Genomic DNA, 22,571 nt, shown 5'->3' on the forward strand with positions numbered 1-22,571 from the left:
TGGCATGTGACATCCAAGACTAAACAGACCTCAAGTCTATGAGTTCTCAAACAAACTTATGCAGATATATCCAGGACATGGCAAACCATAGCTCTATTTAGCACCACATAGATGTTTCGTGATCATTATCTGGTAAGTTAAAGGTGATCAACCATATAAAAAATTATTCAATTCAAAACTCCTAAAACCCAAAAGACCCGCTATCACAAACCAAACACAAATATCAGCATTCATATTTGCTATAACTGGAGATTCAAACAGAAAAACTAGAACCGATAGCGGTAAAAAATGGAGGCCTGGTGATAATAATGGAAATAGCAATGCTGAATCATCATGGCAGTAATAGATAGATAGATATAGAGAGAGGGAGAGAGAATCCTCTAGTGTGCATATACCTCTTCTTGTTCAGCAACAATGTCTTCTCGCGTACTCTTCTTCAAAGAAACAAATTTTTCTCGGGCCTGACTATGATTAATGACAGTGAACATGTTGAAGTTCACAATAAGCTTATTAAAATTACAAACTAAGATAATACAGAGAGGAGATATCAGATTTCAGCCAGCAATAGAAAGTATAGTGATGACCAAATGATGAAGCATAGAGAACAAAGACAAAGAAGAATCTAGGAGAGACTCCACCAAGTTAGAGAAAAATAAGTGTATTTCTAATCTGTAATCAATTATCCTGAAAAGGTTAATTTCTCACTGTTCATCAGCAAGAAATACTTGTAGCACTATAAGAATAGGAAATAAAATTAAGCAAGCAAAATGAAAATAGAAACAGAAATAAATATATATATATATATATATCTACTGAAAATTCCTCAAACTAATCCCTAAATTCTGGCCCTCATGAATTATATACTTCCATTAGATTCTGAAAATTGGCTCAACATCCCTATAAAAAAACTGAAGAGAGTCACATAATGAAGGCATGGGAATGCACACCAGAAAGGCATTGTCATTTATCCATCAGAATATTTTCAGAATGAGGCAGTATTGCATTCACAAATTACATATACTTCCATCCCAGATTGAGTAATAATAACTAGAGAAGCTTGCTTCTCCTGATAAGTAGATAAAGGAGTGAAACTCCCTGGCAAATGGCATCAAGAAAGCATACCATCTTGACAAGAAAGATCCCAACACCTTATTTCCAGCATGCATAGCAACATTTTCTAGAAAAATAGTTCATATCAAGAAACTGAGATTACTCGAACAAACTTCCAATTCATTCCATCAAGTGCTTTCATATCTGAGATAATTATTTCCTTTTATTTCAACAGCTTGAAAATTCTCTGACCAACTCTTGGTAGAACTGAAAAGGACCCCAAGATGGTTTAGAGAAGCTAGGGACTTGTTTAGTTGAAAACAATTTCCAATTTTCTATCTCCAACTTTCTGCTTTATCTCCAAATTTCCTTTTCCATAGTAGATTTGGAAATCATGTTCAACTTTCAAACATGAAAAACATTTTTCTACTCCAATAGATTAGTCATTTTCCAAAATGGGCAGCCTGGATCTTCTGCTTCCTTTGGAGAATTTCTACTGGCAGTAATATAAACCAAGAAAGACAAAGATATATAAACCAGAAATTGTCGGGTCCTGCGTCTGTGGTTCTCAAGTCTTCTTCTCCAAAAAAACAAGCATTGGTGGTTCTCTCCTTCCTCATTGCTCCAGTGAAGAATGAAAATCATACAAAAGAGCTCACTGGACTTTGAAAACACTCAATGATGGTGATTCTTCATGTGTGTGTAGAGAGAGAGAGAGAGATGGTTCTTGATTTTTTTGAAGGAGAAATCATGGGCTCAGATGATCTATTTACTAAGTCATCACTGTTGCAAAGGGGGGCAACCATACCCAGAAACAGACAAACTTTTTTCCAAAGCTGCCATCACACAATTGGCAGTTCTTTGCTGCTCACTATGAACAGTTATGTGTGTGGTAAGGGAGATCTGAAATGAAAAACCGCGGTCTATATTTGTAAGGAAATTTTTGGCAAACAGCTTTCTGGTGTTTTCCATCTCATGGTGTATGGTTGGAAAATTTTTGAGATTTGACTTTTCCATTTTCTAATTGCAAAATTTTATAATTTTCTTTTTTCAAGGAGAAATTGGCTTGTTTTCCACAACTAAACCCCTAGATGCCCTAATCAAGTTATAAAATTTGATAAGAAATAAAGAAAAGAGAGAATTATAGTATTGACAATCTTTAAAGATATAACATACAAGAACAAGTGATTTGAACATAATTAATTCATATTGTTCTCCCAATCTCGATTTTTCCCCTTTCTAACTCCCCCCACGCTATCAAAAAATATTTCCTTTTCTAACATCTTTATTTTCTTGTAACAAAAACAAATAAACTGAAATACTTACTGTTTAACATTCCTATTAATGTCAAAATATGTCACTTTATTTTTTTCCCTTTCGGCGGGGGGGGGGGAAGTATTTTGTAAGTGCCTCAATATGTGTTGTGTTTCAGCAGAAATTGGAAATGTGAGAATTTCAAGGGAAATCAAATAAAAAAATGAGCAAAATACTTCCAGAAAAATCAATTTACATCCAAAAAAGGAGGAGGAGATACAGATTGATAGTTCAAAAACAAAACCTCAATACGAGAGCCATTTACCTTCAGGTTCATAGATTTGGGAAATAAATATTGAAAAAAAAAGAGAACCAAGACCAATATAACATGATTTTTAATATAAGTAGACAAAATCACTATTATCAACGATGCATGATCATGATATACAAATATATAGATGGCATCCCTATCAATGCTTGTTAAAGAGTTTTTTTTTATAGCTTGCATGAAACCAATTGCATTGTCAATATGATGAATAATACATATAAATTCATATATGTTCAACATTTTGATATTTTTGTTCCACCTTTTATATTTAGTGTTTGCTTAGTATCTATTTTGATAGTTACAGAGATGTAAACTTGTGATCAGGTTAGCTTTGAAATGAACACCACAAGTAATGTGACAGACAACCAAATGATCTGTGGATTAATAAGAGCACTGTCACTGCCCTTGATTACACTACTCCACGTAAATTTCCAGAACATGGAGAGCTAAAATAGATAATAGGAACTCCTCCACAATCATAGGTACTGTACCATTTAATTTTTTAATTAAATGATGACATTCACATTTAAGCAGTTACATAGATCATTTGGGATCTGAGATACCTGATCATAAGCATTTATAGCTTTGTCAAATCGTTGTCGGGAATCCTGCAGAACAATAGGTACATGTATAAGCAATGATACTTTTTTCCAAGAAACAAAAGCCCAAAATTGCATTGTGTTCCCTTTCACATGCTAAATTAAGCAGTAAATGCCAAAAGGAGCAACAATCTCGAGCACAGGACAATTTTACTTAAAAATTAACCTGTTTTCATTGCCTAAAAAGGGGAGTCAGCCTAAATTTTCAAGCTCTTTCAAGGACAAGAAGTTTGTTCTTTAATACTGGAACATTTTCGCATCAAAATATTTTGACATATTTAAGCTGGAAATGACCAATACTTACAGTATGGATTACCATCACGTGTTTCATAGAGAGAGGTAGAGAAATTCTTTAATGCCTACTTCTACCCCAAAGCAAATTATGAACTCAAACATCAAACATTAGCAGCTGGTGAAGTAAAATGATTGTAAAGTGGATGGAACAGAGGATTCAAGAGTTGTTAAGAAATATAAGACTTAGAAGTGGCTTGATACAAACCAGGAAGTATGAAAGTTAAACACACTTATGCAGAGTAAGACTTGTAGATTCCTCCAGAAAAGTAAGTTATGTATTTAGGTATATAAATATGCCTGGGCAATGATGTTCTAGCCATATTAGCTAAATTGTTTATTAAGAGCACTAGACCTAGACAATAAATTTATGATGTATCCAGATACATACTACACAAGTTTAGACAATAAATTGCCAAAGACTACATCATGAATGAAGTAACATGAACAGTATATCTATGTTAATTTATCTTGTCTTCCCTGTGGGGTGAAGACCAGTAAAGAAGAGTTGCAAATGCTAGGGGTACCATAATAAATAAGAGAATGCAGAAGTTGGTTTAATGGAAAGTATTGGCTAGGCAACTAAAACTTCTGCAGAATTACAGCCCATATTGAAATGTTTACTAGTGGCTTGAGAAAATGACTTTTGGAAAGTGGGTACTGACTTGAGATGGTTGCTTCTTTTTTTTTTCTAGAAACCTTATTCATACAGCAGCTTATGATCTCATTTTAGTATAAAACTCCAAGCTTCTCAGCACGACTGGAAATGTGTGATCGCATACTAAGAAATAGACACCATGACCAGTTTAGCTAGGGACAATAATCAAACCCAGATACTTGGAATTTCTCGTGCTTCAGTCAAGTGTAAGTCGCAGGGTCTATATTCCCCTGGTTGGTTAGGATGCAATTCCTTAGACTTCCCCTGCCCCTTAACTTAAAAATTAGAAAAACAAAAAACAAAAGGGGGTCCACAGTGCACAAAGCTCCCTGCTTTGGGAGGGTCAGGGAGGGTTGTCTTTTGTGTGCAGCCTTACCTTCACTTTGCAAGAGGCTATCTCCACAACTTGTACCCATGACCTTCCAAACACAAAGAAGCAACCTTATCCTTCTTTGCAAAGAGGCTGCCCCTTTATTTTATTTAAATTAAAAACAAAATCCATTGCTAATCCAAAGAAAAAATTTAATACTGCTAGATAGTAACATTGTGGAAAATAATTTCACAGGAAGAATAGGTACGAAACTATATATTACAAATTCAAAAATGACAAAAAACTGGGTTGGGGAAAAACTGAACTAAAAAGTTCTTAGATATTTCTACTCCAATCCCTAGAAGAAAAGAAATTGGGATATCATGCCCAAGTGAAATCAAATAATCACAAGCTATTTCTAGAAATGTGGATAACTTTTGCTCTACTCAGCCTTCAAAGAAGACCACAGACCCTAAATACAGGAAAAATATTTTCCCATAAGTAATAGATGAAAAAGAAGCACCTAAAGGTACTGACCTGTACAAAGAACATCAAAGAAAACAATAGAAAAACTTATATATCTACAGCAAGTACATACCATTCAGATATTGCACAAAACAAAAAGGGGGGGGAAAAATAAGAATCTTCCCCCCCAACCACAAGAGGTGGGAAATGAAGTACTTACATTCAAAAAGGACAATGAATTATCTGAACTCAAAGACTCCTATTATCTTTGTGCCAAAGAAATTATATCATGCAAAAGGGAGTGGCTTCCCATACACACTATTCCCACATCCTTTGGCAACTCCAACCAGAAGAACACAAAATTCCAAAACAAAAGCAAGCACTGTTCACAGCACATATAAAATAGAGTAGAAAAGACCCAAACGTTTCTAGACACAAATCAATGAAGAAGCAAGCAATCACAAACTCAGCATGCTTCTTACACACAAAGAGCAGACTACATCATCACAATTTGTAAGCACTGTTTAGTTCTCGCAAACCTATTCCAGTCTAAAACCCCTTCTGCATATACCCAAATCCTTACATTTAGTTCTAGGATGAACTCTCAGAAGGTGTAAAGTCATGAAGCCCTCAAGAAATCCACAGGCAATGACAATCCAACATAACTGGCATCTAATAGATGATGAAAAATCTAAAGTCCGCATTTTGCACTGCTCAATAGCATAATATTGTGCTTTGCACCTCAAAGAGATAGTTAAGCAGTAATTGATTAAGAAATGAATTACTAGGTCTACATCTCTAATAAGTTCTTAAGGCCACCAGTACTATTTTGGAGCATCATAACAGAACAAATAATCATATGGAATACCTTTGCATCTTGCAGATCAACAGACAAAAATTCTGTCAGACGATCAATCAGAACATGCTCTACCTGCAAAGAAGAGCTCTAAAATGTGAGATTCATAATATTAAGCATCTGAAACAAACTTCACTATTAGGAGAAAGGACACCGGGTTCCATTCCCTAGAATGCACCATCAATCAAATGTGCCATATTAGCCCTTGACTACCAAAAGCCTTCCACTAATTTCTCAAATCAGAGAGATCCAAGGATCTCATTTCTCTGGCTTCTTATAAAGAAAGATAACAGCCTAAATGATAAATATCTCGAGTTTCTTTTCTTTTTATGGATTCAATTTTAGTAAAAATCCCCTTATTTTGAGAAAAATGCGTGGTATAGAGAAACCACACCATAATAAAAACACAATCTAGCACTTAAACACAATAAATTAACTTAAATTCCTTCAACCACGCTGTTAAATGATCTTGTTCCTAGCAATTTTGCAGTTTGCAACTACAAGAAAGAAATTTTAGACATTGTTCAACAGATATGTTGATTCAATATTAATCAAATAACGTTTTCCAAGTACATCTCCAACATATCTTTAGGAATATTGTCATGCCTGCCATGGATCAGCTGTTATATCAGCAAGCAATAGTCGAGTATACATCATCCAGTTATGCTTGTTTAGTTCAAGTTACAAAGACATTTCCAACTATACCTAATTAGAACACCCCAGGATAGTGCACATAAAGAAATGTAGCACTCAAGCACAAACAGAAAACACAAAATCACAGCTTTTACATATCCACATGGGACTGTTTGAACGTTATTTCATAACCAACACTTTCTAGCACAGTTTTTCATCCAAGTGAAATTTTTAGTCAACCATTCATTGCCACAAAAGGGATAGCAATAAAACAGGTAATTAATATGTAATAACAAACAAGTAATTAATATGTAATAGTTAATATGTAATAACAACTCAAGCCACCAATTAATATGTGAAAACGAACAGGTAATTAATATGTAATAACAACTAAGGCCACCATATGGCATCCTCAGTACAAGGGGCTCCCTACTTTGAGCACTAACGAAAATTTTGAAAAGAATGAAAAATAATGGCTTTTGAGTAGTAAATATATGCATCAACCAAAGAAACTAATATCAATGTCTCTGGTAACCAAACAGCCCTGTAGATTTCTTCGAAAAAAATTGCACCCTTGGGTATAGAATCAAGCCCTATAATATAGTATCATAAAGAAGATCCACCACAAGAACCATAAAACAATATGCAAACTTACTTGTGAACGAAGAAGCTCCTTATAAGTAGCAAGCTCACGAAATGTAGCAATGAACTTGGACATCACAGGACCTAGGGCAAAGGAAGCAAATCAATTCTGGATGTATCTTTCTGACTTTAGCAAGTCTTATCAAATTAGAAATTTCCCCATTGTGGCATACCACAAATTATCTTTCAGCATGTATACCTCACCCTCTAAATCATTTTTTAGATTAGATAGAAGCTCCCGGTCTTGCCTTCATGTACATTTTAAAAAGCACAATTATATTCATAGAATAAGTGGCTATTTATCGTTGCTATGAAAATATTGCTATAATGAGAATCACTTCTGCAAAAAAGCACTTTTGTGAGAAGCTACAGTACAAAGTTCTGCTCTTCCTCTAAGGGAGAAAAATATCTTTTGCTACTGAAGAAAGCCCATTTCCATTTTGGACAAATGCCACTAAAAACATACAAAAACCCACCCCCCCAAAAAAAAGAAGAAATACTTTTCTGAAATACCACAGCAAGGTCAATCAGAAGCTGCATTATAACAAGACTGATTACTCAATTGGCAAAAACAATTTGGAAGTTAATGCCCCTATCAGAAGTTGAGTCCATCGGACTATAGAAACAGTGCTCAGAAACATGGGCAAGTTACTAAAACTTTTTATGCTCCAGCTTTTTTGGCGTAAAGTGTGTTTGTCATGGAAAAAGAAAAAAAGGGGAAATGAAGAAGGAAGGATGGACGGAAATATATTCCCGTGGTCAATTGAGAGTTTTCAGAAGAAACAAAAAGGCAACCATCGAGTTCAGATGAGATTGCTAGGACAAGAAAGAAAGGAACAAATAGCCCCTTTACCAGGAAACAGTTAGTAGAACTCAAACACTAAATCATGAATATAAATAATAGAACACTAATATAATACAAAGCCCAAAGACAAATTTGGGCTAGTATAATACAAATAATACCACGCCTTTGGTTCCATACAGACTAGGGTACTGATGTTGCCCTTTATACCGTCAGGAGCTTCATCACCCATAAGACAACTTCAATTTTGGATCATTTTCTTAAGATGGAAGTAAAACAGGTTGAGTGGTAAATTTCAATAACCTCCTATAGAGACACTGACAGGGTCATCTTTGCCACCGCCAAAATCTTCTAAAGAGTCTGCCAACATGATGTCTCCACTACATGCTTCTCCCAAAACATCCCTGTCATGGAGATCAGAAAGAGAAAGATTAGCAACATTAAGTTGAAGTGGCTTAACAGTATCTAGGTGCAGAACGTGTAATATAGAACTAAAAATATAAGGAAAATTTTACTGACCCAAAAAAGGGGCAAACAGTTAGCGCTTTTACATTTCCAAGTTTTTATGTCGACATTTATATCTTGAATTTCTACAGAGTTTAATTAATCACATAAACCAATAAAAAGGACCAAGGAGAAGTATACCTAAAAGAATGATAAACAAATAGAGTGAAGTGAGAGCTTCTATGAAGAAAAAGAATGATACTGAAAAGAGAGAACTGAAACTGAAATTTGCTGAAAATGATTCTTGACATTAGAAACACAAGAACAATTGAGTATTTATAGAATGTGAACTCAACTGATTTTGTTAGAGATACAACTAACCTTAATACTGTACAAATGCAACTGGACAAGTCATAACTAACAAACTTAACTAAAATATAACTACATTTAACAGAACTGCAACTAATATTCCTTTGTACAGTACAAATAGAACTACTTCTCTCAACAGAGAGAAGCAGAAAAGTTGAATGCACACGATGCCAACTTCAAAAGAACCAAGTCCAAAAACAAAGTTGATAAGACATAATCAGACAGAAGACTGGCATAGAATCTCCTAAAGATTTATTCGACATTACAAATTACAGATTTATTGATCAGGAGAAGGGAATTCATTATCGATTACACATGTGAGGCAATAAGAAGTCCATAAACCATTTGGTTATCATTGCCTAAAAAACATGGATCTTTCTCCTTTTCTTGTTTTTGGCATTTGGTGGGTCGTTCCTTTAATATGCAGAATCTTAATGCAGTGGAGAGAAGCCCATATTAGTAAGCCTAAGAAAAAGGCGTTTGGAGTAAAAGGATAACAATATATAAAACAAAAGTTACCACTCTCTCTACAAGCTTAGTGTCACGACCCGACTCTCCCCAATGCAAGAGGTGATTGTACACCAAGGGTGGTCTCTAGATTCTTGTGAGTTGCTGATATATATAGGCTGAGGATGTCGGTACATGTTGCTACCAGGATGCTTATTTGTGATGGTTATTGCTTGGCTCCAAAGGGGTAAGGCTGGCTCCACCCCTTCATCTCCAGGGGGTGGGGCGTCGCATAGGAAAAATGCCAAGGTCATGACAAATGGTATGAAAGCAGTACTCTACAAACGGAAGTGCACAAAAGGTGATCTTGGGTTCGGCCATGGACAAACAACTTTTTAAGCATCATTGGTGGACAATAGGAGTATTAAGAGAAGTAGTGTTATCTATTTTGTATAAAAGAAATACTAGCTACAATATAGTTGATTGGAGTTACTATCCAATCAGTTAAGTTTGTTAGTCAATTAGGGCTTGTCCAGTCATGGTTGAGTTTGTTAGTCAGTTACTGCTTGTCCAATCATTTTCATGTAAGAAATAAACCCTAGGGCATCAAGTCTTAGAGATCGAAGATAGAGAGAGAAAACTTATGTGCTGAAGTTTATTTTCTGTAAAAGACAACCTACTGAATACATTACATAAGCTGTATATATATACAGCTTTATAACCGAGAGAAGATGCTCCCGCCTCAAATGCAAACTAGCACAATCAAAACATAAAATAGAACAAAACAGAAATAAACCATAATAAAATGCTATCTGAACATTGCATTCTCTTCAACACTCCCCTTCAAATCATGCTCCTTCAGCGGCTCTTTAAGATAAAGATTTCTGTGGAATACTGCCATTGCTGTACACCTTTGTTCACAGGAGGAGAGGTAGAGGAGGAATGATTCTCGTGAATAGACGCCATTAGCAGGCTATTGGCTCTGATACCATGTAAGAAATAAACCCTAGGGCATCAAGTCTTAGAGATCGAAGACAGAGAGAGAAAACTTATGTGCTGAAGTTTATTTTCTGTAAAAGACAACCTACTGAATAGATTACATAAGCTGTATATATATACAGCTTTATAACCGAGAGAAGATGCTCCTGCCTCAAATACAAACTAACACAATCAAAACATAAAACAGAACAAAACAGCAAAAAACCATGATAAAATGCTATCTGAACATTGCATTCTCTTCAACATTTCAAACAGCTGTCAGGTACAGTTTTGTCTCTAACAGAACTCATATCCTTCGAAGTGATAATGAAAAGAAATATTGTTCCAAGTCTTTTTAATCTTTTCTATCTTCTCATGGCATTCTTTATTAAACTTCGTGTCCGTATACTCCATAACAAAATGGGGTAGCAAACGTCAAACTTGTCATCTCATTGAGAAATCTCATATCTTATTGGTTCATATGCATGTTCCTCTTCTTTTCTTGGATGTTGCTCTTTTGATTTCCTGCTATCTAATTAATCGGATGCCTTTTACTGTTCTTAATGGATATATTCCTCATACTTTACTCTTTCCTCATGAACCCTTATATCCTCTTCCTCTTCGTATTTTTGGTTCCACCTATTTTCCTCATCTTTTATCACCAAGAAGGGACAAACTATTATCTCAATCTGTTAAATGTGCCCTCTTAGGATATTCTCAGTTTCAAAAAAGTTACAAGTATTTTTTCCCCAATCTCAGTAAGTATTTCCTTTCTTTTGATGTTACTTTCTTTGAGTCTAGTCCTTTCTTTACTTCTTCTTCCGTTTCCTCTTCGTCATCTTTTGATGAGGTTCTTCTTGCTTCTTCTTTTTCTTCTTTGGTTCCTACTATCTCTTCTCCCATTGCTTCCTCTATTCCTTCTTGTCCTCTCTTGACATATCAGCATCATTCTCAAACTTCTTCTATTCCTCCAGATGGTGTGGTTTCTCCGCCTCATGTTCCTTTAGATGCTACAATTTCTTCAGATGTTTATCTCCCTACAAGGGCCATTATTCCTTCAATTTATGGTCTAATTCATCCTTCTCTATGTAGACTGTAGAGGTACTTGTTCTTCTTGTAACCCTCGTTCTATCTACACTTTTTTGGGCTATCATCATTTATCTTCTATCCATTGTGCCTTTGTTTCTACTCTTTTGTCCTTTCCTATTCATAAAACAGTTGCAAAGGCTCTTACTCACTTTGGTTGGCATCGTGCTATGGATGAGGAGATGTCTACTTTGCTTCCTCATGGGACTTGGGATTTGGTTCCCCTTCCTCCCGAGAAATCCTTAGTTGGTTGCCGCTAGGTTTTTACTATTAAAGTTAGTCCTGATTGAAAGCACATGTGGTTGCCAAGGGTTGTACATAGATCTTTGGTCTTGATTATGGAGATACATTTTTCCCCTGTAACTAATATTGCTTCAATCTGTTAGTTTGTTTCCATGGATGCTATTAAACATTGGCCCCTTCATCAGCTTGACATCAAAAATGTGTTTCTCCATGGTGATCTTCTTGAGGAGGCTTATATGGGGTAACCACCTAGGTTTGTTGCTTAGGGGGAGTCTCACTTGATTTGTCACCTTAAGAAATCATTGTATGACTTGAAGCAATCACCTAGGTGTTGGTTTGGTCGCTTTAGCTCTATAGTTCACTCCTTTAAATTGAGTAGGAGTGAAGCTGACCATTTTGTTTTCTATCACCATGCTCCTAGTGGTGTTATCTACTTGGTTGTCTATATAGATGATATTCTCATTACTAGTGATGATGAGTAAGGGATTTCTCAGTTGAAGGCTCATCTCTATTCTCATTTTCAGACTAAAGATTTGGGTCCATTGCAATATTTCTTGGGTATTGAGGTTCTAGATCTAGGCTTGGCATTTGTATCTCTTAAAGAAAGTGTGCTCGATACTTTGAAGGAGACAAGCATGTTGGATTCTAGGGCCATTGATATGCCTATAGATCCAATTCTAAGCTTGTTCATGGATAGAGGGAGCCTATTCATGATCTAGGGCATTATAGGAAACTAGTTAGGAAGCTGAGTTATCTTACAGTGATTTGACCAGATATTGCATTTGTTGTTAGTGTGGTTAATCAGTTTTTGAATTCTCCTTATGATGGTCATTAGCAGGCTTTGGTGCATATTTTGCAATAAAATAAGAGTTCGCTTGGTAAAGGTTTATTATTTGAGAATAAATGTCATACACACGTGATTGGTTATGTAGATGTCGATTGGGCAAGCTGTAATTTAATAGACAGTCCATTTCTATCACAGTTACGCTGTGACAACTACAACTCTCCTAATTTGGTGTGAATTAGAGGAAATTGCTAGAGAACCGTAGAAAGAAAGAAGTGTCATGAACCTAGGGTTCATAACAAGGTTGGATTGGCAATCGGAAGGATCGATTGAGTAGAACTGAGAACAAAATGTTTAGAGGGAAATTTGGACAGAAATGGGGGAAGGATGTTGAGAGAGAGCAATAGAGAGAAACAAGAGGGAGAATGGAGAGAATTCTTAGAGAAAGAATTAGAGTTTCTTTCATTCAATTCAAGTATGAAAATCCCATCCGTTTACATAGTCTTATATAGGCGTATTTGCTCCTAACTAACTGCATAACAACACCCATGGCTTCTAACCAAATACTAAAATATTTAAAATATCTTCTAACAACTATTATCAACCTATTACTATATTGCCCTTCTATGAATCCTTGAATCATGACAATTCCCCTCCCTTTGAAAGGTTTCTTGTCCTCAAGAAACTTATTACAACCAAGCCACTTTTTCTTCATCAAATGACCATCTTCACCCATTGGTTTCTTCTTCGCTTTTCCTTCTTCTTATCTTGTTTTTCCCTTTTCTTTTGCTTTCTCTTTTCTTTCTCCTCAATAGCAACAACATTATGTCTTGCTGCCACATTAATGGAAACATGAATAAACAAAATAACAAGGGTCTCAGTCCCTTTAACAAAGAATCCCTTCCCTTTCTTCCTTTCATCTTGTTTCGCTTTATCCTTCTACGTCGTCCATTACTCCAAATCAGAAACATACTACTAGAAGGTTTTAGTGTAATCAATTTCAGGCAAGCATCCTCCCTTAACCTCTAACCAATCTTGAACTATCCTCCATTGGTTATCCACTTTGATTAAGGCACAACTTTCCTCCCAATTGACTGATTTCTCAGTTGGAGTTACCTGATCCATAGTAGAAAATTCAGCAACTCCCTCCATTCCTATTCTTTTAAGAGAAATAGATTTAAAATCTACACAATCTAAGGTTGTTGTGGTCGTTTCCATTCCAAGATCTCTGGCTCCCAAATTGCTAGTGAAAATCTCAGCTTCATCCTCAATAGTTACCTCCTCCAACGGTGTCATATTGAGGGTTTTAGCATCTGGATTCTCAGTACCAGTGAGGGTGCTTGAGATGCTGCCAATCGTTGGACTGTCATCCCCCAATTCTTCAATCCCTTCTTCCATGTACTCATCAGCCCTCTCCACAACCAAGACCAAGGGAGCAGTATGTTTAGACTCTTCCATATCTTCAGTAGGGGCCTCCTCAAGTGGAAATACTTTTACTTGCTGGTAGCTGGAATACACCCAGGATTTACTTTCAGCAAGGCTGTCCTTCTTCGACTGCTCCACTTAAAAGAATTCCTCCTTGTTAAACTTCCTCGATAATCATCGAAGTATTCTGCAAGGAAGTTGTAATGATACTTCTTAGTTAGTTAGTTAGTATCATTGCAAGCTCTTGTAATTGTTCATGTAACATATGGCCGAATTCCTTGCTCGTATCATGCACCACACTCCCTATTTCCTTGTTGTTCCCAATTGAAAATACAGCCCTCTTTTGCTGCCCTTGAGACTCCATTTATCTCATGCATGAACTGCTCCCCATGGTCGACTTCTCACCAACGAAACACTGCAAAGACCAAGGAGTAAAAGTCTTGTACATTGAATCCCTCATCTCCCTTCGATATCTGCTTCACAGCAAGCACCTAGGATAAACGATTGCCTCTCAATACTCCACGGCCTTCAATTTCTCAGCAATATGAGCCACCTACCTTCCAATTCGACTCAGACTCAATGCTAAGATGGCTTATGTCAGCAGTCACCAGAGAGATTGCCGTAAACTCGCCAATGTCGGCCTCAATTCAGCAAAACAATCAGACTCCAGATCCTCTTCACTTAATTTACCGGAATTCCGCCTCTATCACCTTCGTAAATCAGCTGGCATGGCTTCAACGAATCTAATAAGAGAGTTCGCCCAACTTGCTGGAAATCGTGGCCAATAATCGTTGGCCAGTTCCACCAGTTTCTACAAGCCGCTTCTAAAAATTAAACAGAAATTCAGATTGGCTAACCTACTTCGCCTTCCTTGTTTGAACAATACCTCCTAGATTTTCAAGCCAAGAGGCAATTCTTCGTTCCAAGTTCTACAGCAATTGCCGATTGCTAGAGTTGCTTGCAACTGCTCGCGATTGCTACAGATGCACAATTGTCCCGGCCTTGATTGTTCACTTCCATCTCCAATCAATAGCTCTGAATTCACCTTCCAAATTCAGGTCGATCACTCCAATTTGTTTCTCAATCTAAATTCTGCTTCATCTCCGAAACTTGATTGAATATGTTCAACCTCCAAATTCACCTCACTAAATCCACTCATTTGGATCTGCTTCAATTCGCTCTTCTTGTCCAATCACTGACAGTCTTCACAATTCGCCAAGAATCGTCGGTGTCGTTCCTTCTCTCCTCAGTCACCTCTGCTTCAATTACCCACCGAATTTTACTCGCCTGAAGCACCGACAATCACCGGGCCCATTGGAATTAGATGTGATGAATTGCCTTGGCTTTAGTAGCTTCAATTAGAATTGTTGCTCGTCGTGGATTTCAGAAACCTGATGCGCAACTTTGCTTCCAAGGTCGCCCTCTTGAATCGCACGCTCACTCCTGGAATTGCCTACTTCCAAAAAATCCCTTCCGATAATCACCGTCAGAATTATGGTCGAGGTTAGCCTGGCTCTACTCGGTTCCGATCTGCCTTCAAATCCGATGGAACAAATGCTAGTAATCGCTAGTCACAGCCTAGAATCAACCAGCTTTATTTCGCTTCTCAATTTCGAACCAAGTTGATACGAATTTACCAAAATCACAGCCGATGAAGGACTAGCTCTGATACCATTTGTCATGAACCTAGGGTTCATAACAGGGTTGGATTGGCAATTGGAAAGATCCGATTGAATAGAACTAAGAACATAATGTTTAGAGGGAAATTTGGACAGAAATAGGGGAAGGATGTAGAGAGAAATGAGAAAGAGCAATAAAGAGAAACAAGAGGGAGAATTGAGAGAATTCTTAGAGAGAGAATTAGAGTTTATTTCATTCAATTCAAGCATGAAAATCCCATCCGTTTACATAGCCTTATATAGGCATATTTGCTCCTAATTAACTGCATAACAACACCCATGTGCTTCTAACCAAACGCTAAAATATCTAAATTATCTTCTAACAACTATTATCAACCTATTATTATATTGCCCTTCTATGGATCCTTGGGTCATGACAAAAAGAAGGAGATTGGAAGAGAGAAAGTAGAGAGAATAGGAATCTGATTTCGATATATTTGTTCGATAGTTTTACAAGAGGTTGCCATAGCTTATATAGTAGACTCGTAGGTGCTGCCACAGCAGATCACTTCTCCTATAACAAATTATTTTGTCCTATTCTAGCCACCTTTATACCTGGCACAACTATCTAACAAACTACCAGCTGAAAAGTCTAAAAGTTACAATTAATAACAATAAAAGAAACAGCTAAAACAACCCAACTCTGCAACAAAATTGGCCCAAATTTCGGCCTTCCTTTTGTTTTGTGACAACTTTTAGCCATGGTGTTTTCATTGGAGGCAATCTAGTTTCTCAAAAGAGTAAAAAGCAGCATGTTGTTGCTAGGTCCAATGCTGAAGTCGAGTATAAAGCCATGGCATTAGTTACATGTGAGCTAATTTGACATAAACAACTTCTTAAGGAGTTGTAGTTTGGTGATTCAAGTTCTATACAGCTTGTATGTGACAATCAACCATGTTGCTTCAAATCCCTATTTTCTATGAAAGGACCACGTATATTGAAATAGATTGTCACTTTGTGCGAGAAAAATTAGTTTCTGGTGACATTTCTACAGCAATTGTTGGGATTAAGGATTTAGCTGGTCGACCTGTTTACTAAGGCTCTTCAAGGTCCGAGGATTGAGTATATTTGTTTCAAGCTAGACACATATGACATGTATGCACTTGCTTGAGGGAGAGTGTTGAGAATTCATATTAGCTTGTATTAGGTGTGCCATGTAGACTAGTTGTACCTTGTACTTAGCATAGGTAGTTGCAATGTGTATAAATACTTGTTAACCCTATAGATTTGATTATTCTTGTTAGAATTATTAGTATAATTATATGTATTATAATTATTGTATGTGTGTGTTTTATTTGTAATTAGATTAAGCCCATAGGTTAAGTTCGTAGGTGTTTAAGAACCATTATGCCTATTATAAATAATAAGTTAAAAGAGACTAATCTCTTAGGTTTTTCTCTCATAATTATTTTTTCACGTGGTATCAAAGCAACCAGTGAGAAAAACCCTAGCCATCATTATGTATCTTTTTCCAGCAACCTTCAAACCCTAGCTGTCACCGTCACCATCATTACCCATACTAGAACCCCATTGTCCAATCACCACTTGCTAACACCGCCACCACCCTAGAGTTCGCCGCCATAAGATCGGCCGACCGTCGAAGACTCACAGCCACCGGACCACCCACGCGCAACCTGCAATGCGCTGCCTCTGCCTCCATGCACCGATGCGTGACAGCACGTCCACAGGTCAATTCTCTCTGACTTCTCCAGATCTAATCTCCGACGACCCCTCAAGCTATTTCTGGTGTCAAAGTCCTCGCCATGTTTGATCTCAGTGACGCAATTTCTACCGATGCTACTCCCACTCCGACATCTGTTGCTCCTGCTGCCTCCCAATCCTTTACTGTCTCCAATCTTGGGACAGCCAATATTACAACTATCAATTTGATAAGGTCTACCAATTATCTCTCATGGGCAGTCTATGTCAAAATGTGGTTCAAAAGGCAAGACCAAGCGGATCATCTTACCACAAAGGCTAAAAGTGTGTCAGAAGCTAATCGGGCTAGATGGGAACAAGTTGATGCCCAGTTATATAGCCTCCTATGGCAGTGTATTGATCTGTCCATCATACAGCTCTTTCGCCCCTTTGAAACTTGTGTTGATGTGTGGAAGGAAGCTGAAGAGTGTTATACAAACGACATCCAACGTTTGTACACTGTGGTCTCTAATATCAAGAATCTCAAGCAGGAGTCGTCCATGGAATCTTATCTGGGACAAGTTTGGGCTCTCATGCAAGAATTTGATGTTCTTCTTCCTCTTACTACGACCTTCACCGAACAAATTTCTCAATGAGAGAAGTTTTTTATGGTTATTGCTCTCTCTGGCCTGAAACCAGAGTTTGACGCCATCAGGCATCAAATCTTGTATCCGCTTCGCTAGTCCTACCATGAAGGACTCTTTTAAAATGTTGTTGAATATGACAGGTGCGCATGGTATATCCTCTTCTTCTCATGTTATTCCTCCAGCCGAATCTTCAACTCTTGTGTCTCAGGCTTCCACCGTATCAGGAAATAGAGGACGCAATAATAGTCGTCCACGTCCACAGTATACCTTTTATAAGAAACTGGGTCATCTTGAGGACAAATGCTGGAAGAAACATGGTCGGCCAGTTGCTCCACCTGTATCATCTGACAGTGTAGCTCATGTATTTTAGAGCGATCATAGTCCTACTCAATCTCCACCAGGTTCGCAATTGGTACCTATGTCTGCAGCTAAGTATGATGCATTCCTAAAGTTCCAGGCCACCCAGCAATCTCATCCTGATAATTCCGTTGCTTGTGTTGCTCAAACCTCATCTGTTAGTCCTTGGATTATAGATTCTAGCGCCACTGTGGTAATGAACTTATTTTCTCCTCACTTACCTATTTTGATACCTTGCCTACTGTTACCTTGACTAATGGTACCAAAACTGCAATTAAAGGGATCGGCCAAATCAAACCCACCTTGTCTTTCTCATTAAATTCTATTTGATATGTTCCTGATGATCCTTTTAATTTGATTTTAGTTATCCAACTCACCAAAACCCTTAACTGTTATGTTATCTTTACTCTTACCTTTGTTTGTGTTCAGTAGTCTGCAAACTCAAGAAGTCTCTCTATGGTCTAAAACAATCTCCAGGGGCGTGGTTTGGCAGGTTTAGCACAGTGATTCAAGCCTTTGGTTTCAATCGAAGTGAAGTTGATCATTCGGTTTTTTATCGTCATTCTTCTTCCTTATGTATCTATCTTATTGTTTATGTAGATGACATTGTTATAATCAGTGTTCAAAAACGCGCTAGGCGCTAGTCGGCCGCCAGGCTGGGGCCTAGCGCCTAGGGCGCCTAGGCGGGGCCTAGGCGGCAACTAGGAAAAATGATTTTTTTTTTTTTTTTTCTAAAAACCTTTTGATGTAATTTGATATTATTTTCAGGTAAATCAAAGTTGAAAAGACAAGTGAAATAATGGAATTAAGACTCAAAAAATAAACTATTATATTAGTTATAAGTTCAAGAAGGTAGAAGTAGCAATAATACAACATAAACCATATCCGAAGAATCTAAGTCTAACTATCTAATTGGTCTTCTTCCTCTCCATATTCTTCCAATACACGATCTTCATCGGACTCAAAATCAAATTCATTGATTTCTTGCTCATCTTCTTCTTCTGATTGAAAATCATCTTCATGAAGCTCTCTCATCCTAGAACTTCTTCGAGCTTGAAGCATCTCGTCTGCTCCCGATGCTTCACCAACCACTTCCCAAGTGAGCCCCGTACCAGGCTCAACTTCTTCATCATCTTCTCCATCAACGATCCATCCTTGTGCATTACTAGCATCACTAGCAAGTAGCACATCAACATTCCTTTCCTTCTCCCTTTTGTGCTTGTTCATCAATTTCGCATTAAATTGAACATAGACTAGATTGTTCAATTGATTCACGTCTAGTCTATTTCTTTTCTTCGTATGTATCTACATAAATAAAATAAAAGCAATATCAATATAAATGATAACTGAATAAGGATAACTAATTGATAGTAAATAAATATAATTCATATATACACTAACCCCTTCAAAAGTGCTCCAATTTCTTTCACAACCGGATGAACTAGTGGTTAACGAGAGAATCTTTCTCGCCATTCGTTGCAAGTTTGGAGTTTGATTTCCATAAGTCATCCACCATGTAACTACATAGGTCAAACAAGTATAAAGTAAACAAATTTAATTTATACACTAATACACAATAGAAAGGATTAAAAGAATTTTATACCTGGATTATAATTGTCATCATTTTTCGCACACCCTTGAGTTGCCCACGATTTTTCAAAAGCTCCATCTTTACGAGTATACTTTGGCAACTCAACATTTATAACATGGCCTTGCAATTCACCATCATAATGATAAAACATCTCCACACAGTTAAAAAGCCCATCCATCACTTCATTATCAAGTTGTATATCCATATCCTTGAAAAAGTAGTAGGGATTCAAAAGGTAAACTGCAAAATGTAGTGGACTATCTAGCCTATCTTTTACCCTTGCTTCAATAATCTCCATAATAGGCTTATAGTTCTTTTCAAGATTATTTAAGGCCTCCTTAATATCTTCCTTTGCTTGCTTAATCTCTCCACATAAAAAGCCCATAGAAGGCTTTCTATCCGCATCAACAATTCGAAGCACCTTCACCAAAGGTGCAAAAACTTTAAGGCATATAGTCACACCATTCCAAAAAGCAATGCTCATCACAGTAGCATAGGCTGCTTTCCCTTTAACAATCTTTGACCATTTGCACTCCTCCCATTCGGAGCTGGTAAACATTGCCCTCAATTGGGCCTTTTTCTCCATCAAACTCTGTAAAGTCAAGAAAGCAGAAGCGAATCTAGTAACTCCTGGTCTCACTATATCCCTCTTCTTCGTAAATGACCTCATTAAGGACAAGGTCTTATGGTGTGCATAAATGAAGATTGTGAAACTCTTGGCCTGATCAATGACTTTCTTATACTTCGGCAGTTTTCCAATACTTTCAAGCATCAAATTGATGGTGTGAGTAGCACATGAGGTCCAAAAGATATTTGGCCTCTTCACCTTCAATAATTTTGCCACTCCCATATTATTGGCAGCATTGTCGGTTACTACTTGGATGACGTTTTGTGGCCCAACTTGCTCAATGCATTTATCCACATACTCAAAGATAAGTTCACTTGTATGTGCTTCATCTGAAAACTCTCTAGAAGAAAGGAAAGCAGTACCTGCATTAGAATTAACACATAGGTTCATGATGCTCCTCCTTTTTCTATCTGTCCAAGCATCTGTCATAATGGAGCACCCAGTTCGTGCCCACTCTTCTTCATGCTTCTTCAATAACTCTTTTATTCTGTCAACTTCCCCCTTTAATAGTGGTTCCTTCAATTGGTATTGACTGGGAGGTTTGAAGTCCGGCCCAAATTGACCAACCGCCTCAACAAACAATTTGAAGCTATCATTGTCAATCGCAATGAAAGGTATACCAGCTTCATACACCCATCTAGCACAATATTCACGAACAGACTGTGTTCTCTCTTTAAATAGTGCTTCACTAATAGTTTGTTGCCTTTGGCTCATTCTCGCTGCTGCAACAAGCAGCAACGCACGCTTGCTGTGCTGCTTGCTGCAGCAACGCAAGCTTACTGCTTCAACGAGCAGCAAGTTGCTGCTGCTTGCTGCTCGTTGAAGCAGCAAGCAAGCAATATGCAAGCGAGCCATGAGTAGCTTTGCGTTGCTGCTTGCTGCTGAGTTGCTGCAGAAAGGCAAGCTTGCGTTGGCGGAGGAAGATGGATGGTTGGATACATACCGCAGCAAGACACGAACGGCGACGAGAGAGAACGACCAATAGGCAACAGGTGAGGTCGGCAGCAACGAGAGAGCAAGACCAAAAGAAGAGATCAATGGCGGTGGCGAACAACCAAGAAGAGATCGAAGGCGAGAGAGAGAGAGAGAGGAGCCGCGATGAACACAACCAGAGAGAGAAAGGGAAAGGGGATCGGGAAATAGAGAAAGGGAGGGGGAAAAAGGTTGGCCCAAGACGCGCACGACCTAGGTGGCCCAGGTCGTGCGCGACCCAGGCGGCCGCCCAGGCAGTTAGGCGTCGCCTGGTCCGCCTAGGCGGCGCCGCGGACCGATTAGTAGGGCCATGGCGCATAGGGCTACCGAGTAGCCCTAAATCGATGCGGCCTGTTGTCGCTCAGCGCCTAGGCGACGCTTAGGCGGCCGCCTAGGCCGAATTTTCGAACACTGGTTATAATAGGGAGTGATCAGGTTAGAATGCAGAAGCTGAAGGAACATCTACATCAGCACTTTCATACCAAAGACCTAGGCGGCTAGGCCAACTTCAGTATTTCTTGGGTATTGAAGTTGCTCAATCAAGGAGATGGCATCTCAATTTCTCAGAGAAAGTATGCCCTTGACATCTTAGAAGAAACTGGTATGGTGAGCTACAAACCAATTAACACCCCAATGGATCCAAATGTCCGACTCTTGCCGAGACAGGGGGAGCTTTATTTAAATCCTAGAAGGTATAGGAGACTGGTAGGCAAGTTGAACTATCTCACAGTCATTCGTCCCGACATTGCTATTGATGTAAGTGTAGTTAGTCAGTTCCTCAGTTCTCCATGTGATTCTCGCTGGGATGCTATTATCTGGATTCTGAGATATATCAAAAAAGTGTCAAGTAAAGGGCTACTCTATGAGGATAAGGGGAACAAAGATATTTGTTGTTATGCAAATGCAGATTGGACAAGATCTCCTTCTAATCGTCAACCTCTAGGTATTGTGTTCTTGTGAGAGGAAATCTGGTTTTTTAGAAAAGTAAGAAACAAAATGTAGTAGCTAGATCTAGTGCAGAGGCAGGGTATTGAACTATGGCTAATGCAACTTGTGAGCTCATCTGGCTTAAACAACTCCAGCAAGAACTCAAGTTTTGTGAAGTGTCCCCTATGAGGCTTGTTTGTGATAATCAGGCTACTTTACACGTTGCTTCCAATCCAGTGTTCCATAAGCGGACTAAGCATATTAAAATCGACTATCACTTTATTAGAGAAAAACTGGTTGAATGTGTTATTGTTACAGAGTTTGTTAACTCTAATGATCAACTTGCAGATGTCGTCATCAAGTCTCTAAAGGGTTTTCGAGTGGAATATATTTGTAACAAGCTTGGTGCATATGATATCTATTCTCCAACTTAAGGGGGAGTGTTAAAATTATTAGTATAATTGTATA

The 22,571-nt window shown here is 37.9% G+C and overlaps 2 protein-coding genes across 4 annotated transcripts in view; both read right to left on the reverse strand.

Annotated features, from left to right (window-relative positions):
- Nucleotides 1-22,571, reverse strand: part of LOC127810146 (ADP-ribosylation factor GTPase-activating protein AGD2-like) — a 60,894-nt gene that overhangs the window by 33,112 nt on the left and 5,211 nt on the right. For 2 of the 3 annotated variants that reach the window (XM_052349427.1, XM_052349428.1), the window contains exons 3-7: nucleotides 8,192-8,292; nucleotides 7,100-7,170; nucleotides 5,824-5,886; nucleotides 3,196-3,240; nucleotides 396-461 (exon numbers count right to left, since the gene is read on the reverse strand). In XM_052349427.1, the coding sequence (XP_052205387.1) occupies nucleotides 396-461; nucleotides 3,196-3,240; nucleotides 5,824-5,886; nucleotides 7,100-7,170; nucleotides 8,192-8,292 (346 nt within the window). Of the gene's footprint in view, nucleotides 1-395; nucleotides 466-3,195; nucleotides 3,241-5,823; nucleotides 5,887-7,099; nucleotides 7,171-8,191; nucleotides 8,293-22,571 lie in introns of those variants that run through there. The other variant, XM_052349429.1, reaches the window with a different exon arrangement.
- LOC127810147 (uncharacterized) lies at nucleotides 18,636-20,517 on the reverse strand. The gene is made up of 3 exons (XM_052349431.1): nucleotides 19,589-20,517; nucleotides 19,387-19,505; nucleotides 18,636-19,290 (listed from the first exon to the last, which is right to left on the reverse strand). The coding sequence occupies exons 1-3, from the start codon at nucleotides 20,424-20,426 to the stop codon at nucleotides 18,886-18,888; spliced, it is 1,362 nt and encodes a 453-aa protein (XP_052205391.1). The 5' UTR covers nucleotides 20,427-20,517; the 3' UTR covers nucleotides 18,636-18,885.

The sequence above is a fragment of the Diospyros lotus genome, chromosome 9 (genome assembly GCF_014633365.1).
Source record: "Diospyros lotus cultivar Yz01 chromosome 9, ASM1463336v1, whole genome shotgun sequence".
Classification (NCBI taxonomy): Eukaryota; Viridiplantae; Streptophyta; class Magnoliopsida; order Ericales; family Ebenaceae; genus Diospyros; species Diospyros lotus.

Coding starts and splice junctions, on each gene's coding strand:
- LOC127810147 (XM_052349431.1), bottom strand. CDS start 20,426: ATGGGAGTGGCAAAATTATTGAAGGTGAAGAGGCCAAATATCTTTTGG. Junction 19,506..19,588: donor TGATGACAATTATAATCCAG/GTATAAAATTCT, acceptor TGACCTATGTAG/TTACATGGTGGATGACTTAT. Junction 19,291..19,386: donor ATTGGAGCACTTTTGAAGGG/GTTAGTGTATAT, acceptor TTATTTATGTAG/ATACATACGAAGAAAAGAAA.